Source organism: Aethina tumida, chromosome 4 (assembly GCF_024364675.1).
Source record: "Aethina tumida isolate Nest 87 chromosome 4, icAetTumi1.1, whole genome shotgun sequence".
NCBI lineage: Eukaryota > Metazoa > Arthropoda > Insecta > Coleoptera > Nitidulidae > Aethina > Aethina tumida.
The window spans coordinates 10,960,326-10,973,078 of NC_065438.1; the positions used below are offsets into that span (position 1 = coordinate 10,960,326).

The 12,753-nt window shown below is 27.8% G+C and overlaps 1 protein-coding gene and 1 non-coding gene across 2 annotated transcripts in view; one reads left to right on the top strand and one right to left on the bottom strand.

Moving 5' to 3' along the window:
- Nucleotides 1-5,569: 5,569 nt before the first annotated feature.
- Nucleotides 5,570-12,753, bottom strand: part of LOC109594146 (cyclic nucleotide-gated channel rod photoreceptor subunit alpha) — a 153,449-nt gene continuing 146,265 nt past the window's right edge. Inside the window, exon 13 of the mRNA XM_049966592.1 lies at nt 5,570-6,018. Coding sequence (XP_049822549.1) covers nt 5,744-6,018 — 275 coding nt within the window. The 3' untranslated portion in view covers nt 5,570-5,743. The remainder of the gene's footprint in view (nt 6,019-12,753) is intronic.
- On the top strand, nt 8,208-8,279 carry Trnad-guc (transfer RNA aspartic acid (anticodon GUC)). The gene has a single exon. It is a non-coding gene; the product is annotated as a tRNA-Asp (tRNA).

Below are 12,753 nucleotides of genomic sequence, written 5' to 3' on the forward strand. Positions count from 1 at the left end.
ATATTGATCATTGGTAAAGCACCTCTCTTTGAAGAATGTCCACTGTCCTAAAAAATTTATATAATATTAAATAATATATAAATAAAAATCAGTCCGAATTAAATTTCTTTATTAATGGGAATTATATGAATAATTAGGTATAACAATGACAAAATGTGGGGTTAAATCGATTAATAGGGATCAGCTAAGAAGTTATAAATTGCATTTTTTTCGTACCTGTCCGGCACATTAACAAATTAGGTGCATTTTTATGTTGAAATTGAATTATATGATATGAGCCTGGCATGTACTTAGTGGACCCAAAAAACGATTTAGCTGTGTTATAAGTGATTTATAATAGAAAAATTCGTATTATTTGTTTGAAAAATTATTTTTTAATATTGTCTTGTGACCGTTGTAGCAAATAATTTTAAGTTCGTTGAATTTTTTGGATTCACAAAGTAAATATTTCTGTATCATAAGAGTCTCATGCTAAAAATAATCTTTACATACAATAAATACAATTTGAATTGTAATATACCTATTTAACAATATAGCAACAAATGTTTTAATAACATATCATATATCGTACTTCTATACCCAATTTATTATATCTAAAAATTTTCGTATTGAAATGTCCATCTTTTATTTAACACAAAATGTACAAATTCTTAATATTCGAAGCAATGTACAGATAAAATATCTTATTAAGTACTTGGTCTCACTGGTAAAAGGTTTATTCAAGATTTTTAAACACACATCCGTTTTCTAAAGCACTTTAACCAAACAAAATACAACATAATCGAATAAACATTTACACACGCTAAAGTGGAACTAGAAAAGGGCGATGAAGTTGTGGCCAAAAAGCGATTTAGGGATTATAGTACAGATATAAACATGCCATCACATCAAAAATTTGTTTGGGGTAAGGCAATTTTTTTGGGGTTACAATTCTATGCGTATTATGGCGTTTAGTTTTTTGACCAAACTTTCTGTTTAAAAATCCTGAAATACGGTGGGCAATAGCTTCAAAAATATCAATCATGTTTTTATTTTTTGTTGTAAATTCATTATTTGGTGGTATTGTTGATGCTTTCCTGGTAATCGTTTAAATGTATAAAAAATATTAAAAATGTCTAGGTAGCAAATATTTGCGAATTTAAATAAGAGTCAAACTTTTTAAAATATTTACATAGAGTTATATATTTTATCTTGCTAATATCACAGGTTTCTTTTTTATATTCTAAAGCACTAGTGATACTTTTAGTTATTTAATTAGGAAATTTATTTTAACGGATCTCAGCCATCCGCGTCATTTTATACAATAAGTACTCGCTATTTAAAAAACAAATTAAATTTATATCGTATCAATACCGTTTATTCGCAGAAAACATCGACAGACACGTGAGGTATTAACACCATATTCCTGAACCATTACCCTCCGTATATTTTAGAGCATATCTACGGAAATTTTATTTAACAGATTCAAGCGGACTAGCAGAACCTACAGTTTAAATCTCATCAAACACTTTTCGTTTTCTTTCCTGTATTTTTCCCCTTCTATTATATATTAGAAAACATTATGCATAATTCTGCTTTAATTCGGTTTAAACTAAGCATGTTACTCAAAAGTTGTGTGAAGATTACAATAAATTTCTGACATATTTCTTTAGGTCAAAATACATTCGACAAAACGAAAACTGTTTGCTTAGACATCTTGACAAAGATCTGTCCTAAAAAATCTAATTAGCTAAACTATAATCTAAGGAAAGATAAATGTGATAAGTAGTAGGTATGATAAACATGGCAGTAAAATCTTCCTTTTCAGGGGCTTCGCACAACGTCATTGATTCTTCCAAAAACAAAATGCGTCTTGAGCCAGAAATTATAAATAATGCAGAACCAAATCAACATTTAAGTTGACCCAAACTAAAATTATTCTGCATCTTGTATCAAATTATTAAATGTTCGTAAACGGAAATTGATGTTACAGATTGTGTGGGATTTAAACTGAACTGAAGAAAGGATCAAAGATGCATTGCTCGTAACTTAGGATAAGTTTGGTCCCTGCACGCAAACCGCTGTACAGAAATCGGCATTAGACTATTTTGCCGAACGCCACTGGTTTCAGAAAAAAATCAGAATATCTGATACTCCGAATAATGTCGTTGAAGGTTTCTTTTTTTATTACTCGCAGGACCACAGCCGAAACATTTTGGAGGATAGAAGAAGATAGAACTTGTCAATTTTATTTCGGTTACATGTATCCAAAGTATCAGAGTTGTTCTGCAATCTTTTTACAACAATACCCGCGGTTTCGGGAACACTGTTTTCCTTTCTAATATAAATTCTACAATGTCCTTAAATTTATAGGTAATTGAATAAGGTCGTAGTACCATGTTTGTTTTAAGTTGCTTGACATTTGCAGAGGTTCAAGTTCTTCAAAATCCGTTCGGGTTCACCGTACCAAATTTTCGTTTTTATTATAGACTTGATTAATGTTCAAATTGAAACTCTTGGAGGGATTCTTTTTATCTGTGCAATGGTGAAAATGTTTAATTGATCAAAGTTATTTATGTTAACTGACCTGCACCTTTAATTTTCCTGATCAATTACTGGTAGATTAGTAGAGTAGTACTTATTATGAAAATTCAATCAATTAATTTTAGTTTTAATTTAATAGAGTAGTTATTATTAAATATTATATTATTATTTTTAGTTAGTAGATGCAGATTATTAATGCATAATACAATCACAGTAATCAAGGACCCAAAAATGAATGAATGTTTAATGCGACTCTAGTGGAAGGAGTGATGAAGAAAGAACCTTGTCGGGATTGACGGGGCCGTTTTTAAAAATTAAACGGCCGATTGGTTGGACTGCGGCTTAAGCCCGGACCGTGGCGATAACGTGAACCTCTGCATAATTCAAACACCGGATTTTTTTCATTTATTTATTCCTTTTCTATTGAATTATTTACAAGGGGGACGCGAGTCCTATGGTCGCGCCATCGGTATCGACAATTCGACCTGAAGCACCATAACAAGTAACACATATTATTCACTCACGGGGCGTGGGTGCGTGCTTACCATTGAATTCTCTCTCAGTGGATCTATAGTGTGATTTGAAAGTTTGGTGACAAACTCGTAGTGTTTGAATGAAAGCGAAGACAATCACCTTTAGTAATATTAAATGTACGATGGCTTTATTGCAATGTCAGGGTGAATAATTACAATTGGAGCCAAACTTTCAATCACACAGTACAAATTCAATGGCGCTTACGATTTACGCTTAACCTATGGGTTTTTATACAAGGTTTTTGTTGTTGGGTATGAGATTGAAAACGGAAATTTAAATTTCACTGACGCAACGACCAACAATAATAAATATTAATGAAATAATATACTAATATGCGTACGATTTAAAAATGTACAATCATCAGTTTCAAAAATTAATTAAAACAAATCTACGAACAATGAAATATTGATGCTATGCCACCGCAACGTTGTTACAATGCGGTAAATTAAATAAATAATAATCATCATCTGCGCCGTGTAATGGAATTTGCAAATTAAATTTAAAACGTGAATAAATAATCGTGTACGTAACAATAAAATTACTCGTCGAAATAGACGACTGACCGTTAACAAAGTACGACGATAAATAATTATTACGATACAGTTGATGCACCCTTAATCATTTATTTAATATATTAATCGATTGTGTGAGCTGTTCAAATTTACAGTGCAGAGATATCGATTGATTGTCGATGGAAATTTCAATTGCGATCCAAATTTAAATCTCCGTCTCCAATCTATGGTCTATTTACGTGGAAGTCTCGATTTCTTTTGTGGCGTCATGGGATTGAGGAATATTTTTATTTCGTGAAAAGTAGCAAGGGTGCAAACAATTTTAGACTAGTAAGAAGTAAATTAATTAGGGGATTTAAATAGTAATTTTTTTATAAAAGCGGCAGCAACTAAGTAAATAAGCCTGACAGACATTTTGGTATAATTAATATAATTAAATTAAAAAAATAATTTCTGTAAAATCAAGAACATGAATAGATAAGATTAACAAAAAACTAAATTAATGATTTTGATATAAGTAGTAATAAAATAATTATTAGTAATTAATTATTTATACTTAATTTCAATAAAATTATTACTTTATTCAATTAAATCTTTTTTTTTCAATTCAACGTTAAAAATCTTTTTATTTATTGTTTTTAAAACTTTTAAATTTTTATTCATTCTATTGAAAGAATGTATATTAGTTTATTTATTGAAAATACATATTCATGTATATATTTAATTTTATATCAAAAATTAATTAACAAAAGAAATTATAAACCATTATGATTATTATTATAAATTAATGAAGACAATTAAATATTAAGTGGATTTTTTTTCACTTCGACTTTATAAATATGTTTAACAAATAAATTGTATTTTTGTTATTAAAAATATGGATATTCAACAAAAATAAGAAAACATTTAAATTAATTAAAATTTGATTTTTCTGCAATTTTAAAAATATGAACAAAATGTTTGTTGAATTTTAATTTTATTAATACAAAAGTTAATTAATAAATTGTATTTTTCATATTAAAAAGAATTATGGAATTATTAAATTTCGTTTTTATAGTGTTTTAAGAAAAAAAATTCGTTTTCATTTATAATATTTATTTTAAAAAGGAATAATTTTATGTTAAAAAGTTAATTAATAAATTGTAATTAAAAAGAATAACTAAAAAATAATTAAAAACTAAAAATTATTATAATTAATGACGACATAATTTTTTATAATCATAGAATTAATAAAATTTAATTATATAATTTAATAATTATATATTATATTAATTATAAATATTAATTAATTAAATGAGTAAAATTAAAGAAATTTGTTCGTCGAATTTTGACGAAATAAATTTTTATTTAATAAAGAAATAAAAAATTAATAATTTAAATGTAAATAAATATTAATAAATAATAATTTCATTGAAATTCTCTACAACGTTAAAAATGTATTTATTTATTTATTTTTAAAAATATTAAATATTATCATTTGTTGAAAATATATATTTCGATGTACATAGGCACGTACATATTTAATTTTATACCCAGTTCAATCAATAAATTGTGTTTTTGTGTTGAAAAATTTATAAATAAATAAAATTTATTTTTTAAGTTGTAGGAATATAATATGTCAGCTTAAAAAATAACTTCGTTTCGTAAGTTCGAAGAATTTTAATGAATTAAATTAATTATTTGAATATTAACAAAATAATAAATTTTTGAAATCAAGTACAAATAAATATTAATTGTTAAATTAAATAATTTTTCAGTTGTTGGTTTGTTGAACTAATTAAAAAATAAAAATACTTATTAATAACTTCTTACTTTAAGAAACAATTGTCAGGAAGGTGTAGATATAGTTTCGATGTTTAGTACTTAATTTGTTATTTTTTTGTGTCCATGACGTCAGAATAGATTGGAATCACTCCCATCGAGTCACCCGTATTGAGTTCAGTTAACATATACATTATTTGGCAGTCATTTTTGCGAAAATACCCATTCCGCAGAACAAATTTGTTTGCTTTTATTTTGAGTTTAATTTCAATAAATTTGACAACAGTAAAAATTCACTATAAATCGTCTTTAAATGTCAATTGTGTCGCGGGCGGATGCTGCCATTACACGATATATTGGACGAACACATACTTGGGCGCCGGCAGTACACGGTAAGGCAGCACATTTCGTCGTTAAATGATACTCTCGCGGTTCCTCTCGTTGTCCTCCAGACTGCTGGTCGACCGCGAGCCGCATATCTGCATCTCGATCTCGGCCAGGCGGTTCTCGAGCTCCCACTGCTGCTGGTTGAGCTTCACGCTCATCGCGGCGTTCTCCGTTTCGACGGTGTGCAGCCGCTCCCGCAGCCGCTTGATCTCCGACTCCAGCGCCTCGTGCGAGCCCAGCAGCGGCGTCGCGATGCCCGACACCAGGTGGGTCGTGCTGTCGCACTTCCATGTTCCCGCACCTGAAGTGGAATAAAGGATTTCATCAATATTCAAAAAGATACATAATACATACATATGTTTATCTCATTCTTATCAGATAACACAGAAAGCTCTGGGAATGACCTATGTAACGCATAGCACGACAAATCGAGTCACAAAACATGTAACTGTGTAATGGCCATTAAATTAACAAACGGATAAGTGTCAGTAAATACAATCCGCGGATAATTACACAACAGTGTTTGCTTTATCCGGGTCGTGCACTATCGCGTCCCACCGAAACACCGCCCGATATTTCGGTGTGTACACTGTATCAGCGTTTCTCCACCTCGTTCTTACTCGTCGAATTTATTGGCCGACGTAAAAAAAATAACACGCGGAGGCTGAGCCCCCGTAAAAATTAATCTTCGATGTTCCACCGTCCTCTTCACTTCACTCCTCCAGACCGAATTAACTTAATTAATAAAAATGAAGATTACATCGTCGTCGGGTCGATTGTTTTTTCGAGTGGCTCTCGTTTCCACTTTATTGAAATTTGATCGGATCAGACCTGTTTTAATCAAGCGTGTCGGTTATAAAGGTATATCTAATATACAAATTAATATACATCATTTTTATTGACCAACAAAAAGTCGCCTCAATGCACAAACATGGAATACGTTGAAGGTTAACTTAAGCATTTCAGTAAAATGAGTTGAATGGATCTATGAATATTGCATGAAAAACCTCCGAAACTCCAAAAAAAAAACACGAAGGATCATCTAAAATCCAACGAAATCATCCATTTACAATCTAATTAGCATCGCTTCAGTTTTTCGAGTAATATTTTTCACGGGCGCACTTAACGAGGGGCGCTTTCTGCACACTAATTAATATTTGCATGCAAACAAAACCTTAATTAAAACACTAATCATGATTTTTAAGTTGGCAACTTTGATTTATTATGTTGTAAAGGGCTCGCTCGACTGGTATCAAGTGGTGTTGCTGAATATGACGTCTGATACTTCGGCGTCTCGACTCGATGATGGAAATTTAATTGCGTAATAAATTTACAATCTATTTAGTTTTTAATTTCATTCATGATGGTTCTAATAAATGAGGCGGATTTTAAACAAAAAACAATGTAATATTATGATAAAGAACATGACTCAAATAAGTTTTAATGTTGCAAACTTAATAATCGTTAAGAGGAAATAAATATTTGATGCTTCCTTTAAGAACATTTTGTTTACAAATTAAAGTTTGTGTAAAAGCTTTTCTGGGAAACCTGATTTTATTGAAATCTTAATATTAAAAGGCTTGAAGAGAGCCAAATAAAAAGTAAACTTAAAACATGTTTTCAATATATTTATTTAATTGTGCACATTAACAAATCCGTAACATTAATTTATTTATTGTGATTAACCAAATTGTGAAATAAAGTGACAGATACTCTTACTCTATGTAAAATTGCCTAAAAGACTCTTACAACTGAAGCTTGCTCAAATAAAACACGACGATAACACTCAATGAATAAAATGAATGAAAAATAATAAATTTATTTTCTTGTTTGATTTATCCTTATTTAATTATATTATCCCGCAGAAAGTCAAATCTTTAAACCATGACCATCTTATACCATACACTTTTCAAGTTTAATCTTTAAAAATATTAATAAAATAATAAAATAATTTATTTTTTTTTTAAATATTTTAAATGAATAATTATAAAGAGGAAAAATTATAGATGGTGTGATTTTCTTTTATATATTTGATCATAATCAAATTAAATACACAATATGTATGGTCAAAGAATTTTTGAACATCCTGCACATTTTTCTTGAAACAAAATAATTTAATATTAACATCTATGTAATTTTTTTATATTTTATAATTTAAACTTTAAATTGCTAAAATTTGAAAACAACATCTTAATTAATGTAAACTTCTTTGAAAAAAACTATGTATATTTTTATAATTAAATCATATATTTCATGTGTGTATGCATATTTAATACATTTTATTAGTTAACATTAATGACTTTAAACATATGTCGTATATATATACTTAAATAATTTTTGAAAATTCTTTACATTATTGAAATAAAATATTTTAATAAATAATATACTATTTATTTTATTATAGAATAAAATTGTTCAATTTGCAAAACAGACGAGTTATTCAGTTGAGTAATTCGAAGAAATAACTAATTATTAAGAAAGTTTGACAAGTCCTCGGTAGTATAGTGGTCAGTATCCCCGCCTGTCACGCGGGAGACCGGGGTTCGATTCCCCGCCGGGGAGGATACTTTTTTTAATTAATTTTTAAATTAAGCATGTTCAGATTGAATTGAATATTAACTACTTTTTTATTAAGTCCTTAATTAGTAGTATTATCCTATTCATAGTTGAACTTTTAAGACACTATACTATAAGTTTTCATTCTTAATCATAATATAGTATAGTTGTTTTTAAATAAATAAATGATTATAAAGAAAAAAAATTGTGCATAAATTGATTTTATAATATAATTGTATCACTTAAATTATATTTTTGAATGATTTTAACATTAAATAAATCCGTTTACTACAAAATGTTACAATTTGCAATGTCAATCAATTAATGAATCAATTAATATGTTGCATGTATTTGACTTTGGTTATAAATTTATATTTATATTATATTATCTATGAAAAATACAAACAAAGTACTATAAATATCCCATCAAATAATTGTGGTTAATTTTAGCTGTTATGAATATTTTCACATCAGATAACTGATTCAATATTTATACTATATATACTGATAGATTTGTCTCTCCCAAAATTCGTAAGTAAATGCTTTTCGATCTAATGTTCGTAAGTTTGAGATAAAATTAATGAATCATGTGCAAAAGTATATCATAGTCATATCAATGAGAAAAATAATCACGAATTTACGAAAAATGAAGTATTAAATGAGATATTAATTAGAGTATTATTAGTATAATATTTCAATTGATAAATAATATGTGTGTTATTTTATATTCCTAAAAAATATTATTTTTAAGGTAAGGTATGTAAATTATTTTCTATATACTATAGAAATTCATAAATTACATTAAATAAACTAATATTTATCACAAAAAAATTGTATTTTCTTACTTAATATTTAGAATTTTAATTTAATTAATAAAATAATAAAAAGGTATAGTAACAGTACAGCAGTATGGCGCATCCGCCATTTTTATTATTTGTTTACTTAAGCATTCACCATTTTTGTCAATTATGCAGTACCTTGACATGGTAAATAACTGTAAGTGGAATTACATATTAAATAGTTAACGTTATGATATTCTTCTCTGCACGTACAATTACTTCCTTGAATTATATATTTTTTGGAAATATGTAAAGCTAATTAACCCCTCCGTAAATAAAATGAACTAATTTAATTAAGTCAAAGGTACAAAGGTGGTTGGTCCGTTGATGGATGTAAAGTCGTTTTATATAACAAACTCCGGTTATTAAATCCGGTCCTTGTTCGGTTGCAACGCTGCGAAATAATTTTCACTCCAGATTTAGTCTGGCAGGCAAAATAATAATTTGAACTCGGCCAGGTTACATTGTATTATTCCCTAGTTTACAAGAGACGCCGCGTCTATGCAAATAAGTTGCCGACAATTTCTCTCTAACGGGAACACGTAAAAACTGCCCGGCTGCACTTTCAAAAACTAAACAGGCTTCAGAACTTACGGTCATAATCGTAATAAGTTGCGGGGGAAACTTTTCAAAATAAAAAGGAAATGTGCATACGTGATTTTTATGAGCGTTCATTTGCCAAATGGCCTCTTTGTCTGTGACAAAACGTAACGCAATTAGCGTAGAATTCTCACAGGAAAAAAAGTTGCGATTTATCCGCATTAAAACTACCCCCGCCGTTTGTCCATCGAATCTAAAAATAAAACGGAAAGGGTTGTTGAGTGTAGGCCATAAATCCGTGCGCTAATACGAAACCAATATTGAAAATTCCATATCGCAATGCAGTCATATCATACGAATAACCACACAAGTGCACCCTAATGACTTCGCACCATGAAACGATGCTAATTTTACTTATGCTGTCGGGTTTCATTCAAACATTCGCCGGTTGATAACGTTATTTTGTTTTAATGTTGCCACCGTCTGTGATTACATTGCTATCGAATCAATACACATCAATTTCAATTTACGTGTGACAAGTTGTAATCGATATGCCGGTTTTTACTATACAGTGAGGTCGTAAAAAGTCCCCCTCTGATAACTTTTGAATGGAACAAGATATCGACCCCGAATGAAAACGATGTAAAATGGTGTCAGTTTAACTAAATTTTGCCATAAAGTTGGCTTGTGCCAAATTGCCCAATAGCATATTGGCGCCAGCTATTTTTTAATAGAAAGAGTAGTCTTGTAACAGTTCATTTGAAAAGTATTTTCATATATAATTATTATCGATTTATTTTATAAGTTACGAAAAATAAATAAATAAATATGTGTTTGATACTAAGAAATTCGGGTTCTTTATGAATAATGATTTCATGAAAGTTGAAAGAAATATTAATAAAAATGGTCCGGATTTGGAAATTAGTTTTAAGTCTCTGAGATGTCTGAAATTAAAACTAAAATGATTTTAAAATATTATCATTGTTTTTTATTAATATTTTTATGTTCATCTCTTAGAATAGAGATGAAATATTAAACATTGAAAAAGATAAAACTTCATAAGGAGAAAAAGGAAGAACTTTCTTTGCTCTGAATTCAATATATATATGTTAGCTTACGTCATCACCTTCACCGATGGACCGATGCGACGTGCTGACATCTATTTAGACTAGTTTTGTTTTATAAGCAAATCTGAAGTATTTATTTACATTTAATATTCGGGGCAGTTCTTAAGAAAGAACCAGGCAGTCAAGCTTTAGATGTCGAGGGTTAAACTACGTTTGTTGTAATAAAGCGTTAATACGCTTCACAATAATTTGTGAATTTAGTGTTTTAATCAAACTAAAAAGACAGATTAACAGTCGCTAATCTATCATATATATATATATATATATATATATATATATATATATATATGATAGATTAGTAAAAATTTACTAAAAAACGTAAAAAACTAGTTCCATACGATCAAATTTCATGCGATTATTTTCCACACGATTAAAATCCGTAAGATTATATTCCATACGATGAAAATCCGTACGATCAAAATCCATATGATCATTTTTCATACGATCAAAATCAATACGATTAAAATCCATACAATCAAAATCCATATGATCATTTTCCATAAGATCAAATTCTATAGATCAAAATCCATACGATCAATTTCCATACAGTTAAAATCTATAGGATTTAAAATCCATACGATTAAAGTTATACTGATTAAATTACATAGTTTCACTTTAATAACTTTTTATTTTTTTACTAATACATTAGTATTAGTACATTGGATTCCCAAAAAAATTTTCTAAAATAAAAGTAGCCTATTATTACAAACACACACTCCAATTTTATTTATATGTAAAGATTTATTTCATTTTTACAAATATTAACACAAAATGTATGAGTACTTATTCATTTTTTACAGAATATATAAAAAAATATATAAAAATGATTGTAGAATGTAATTACTATGACTGTAGGTACTATTTGCACTGAAGAAGTTAGTTTTTAGATTACAAAAAAATCTAAATATAGGGTTTAAATTAAGGTGAAATTTTGTTTTATGTGTATTAAAAAGAAGAATATTTGCAGCCAGAAGATTATTCATATTTTGTAAATTATATTTTTGATTACAATATTGTTTGTTTTTAAATTTATTAATTTAATAGTTAATTATTATTTTTTGAACTTACACACTAAAAATGCCAAATCCACATTGGAATATGTTTTTTTAATGATTTTTTGATATATTTTAATATATTTTTTATCATTTATGTTATTCTAAAAAATTACACAGTGTTTTAGGTAATAGAGAAAATTAAATTTAACATAATTTAAGCTTTACTTTTATCTAGAAGGAAATAGAATGTTGAAAGAGAGGTCGAGAGCTTTGTTCTGTTTTTTGAATGATATTTTAAAATTGTTTAACAGATTTTTTCTTTTTACTTTCTATAACAAAATAAAAAAATGTATTCTAAAAAAATTACAAACATTTTTATATATATTATCACTAATTTTAATAAAATAAAAAAATATAATTTTTATAAAATATATAACGGGGAGATAAAATTTTAATAAATTTGTTTAACTAGGAATCATACTGTTGAAAGAAACATGGAGAACTTTATGCACTTTTTCAAATATATTTCAAAACAATTTAATAAATAGATTTCTATAATAAAATAAATAAAAGTGTATTCTAAAAAAATTTTTAATTTAATCTAATTGGAAAGAATTATATAGTAATAATGTAAGTCTTATGAAGTGGCCATTTCAAAGTCTTGATCTAAATCCCATAAATTGCTTGAAGCTACTAATATTATTTGGAATTCTGCTTCTTCCATGAAAAAAGATGTCAAGAGATAATAAAAAATAATGGATATGGATAAGCACTAGGTATTAATAAAAAATATTAAAAAACTACGTATTTTATTTTGTTGCCTTACTTTTGATCTCTTTTTTATTTCATAATACTATAGTTCTCATTCTTTTTATTTTAAATCAATTATATATAACTGATAAAAGATAAGTATATATGTTGTTTTTAATACAAATGTATTTAGAATTTGTTTCTCAAAAATAAATTGGTTGTTTTACTT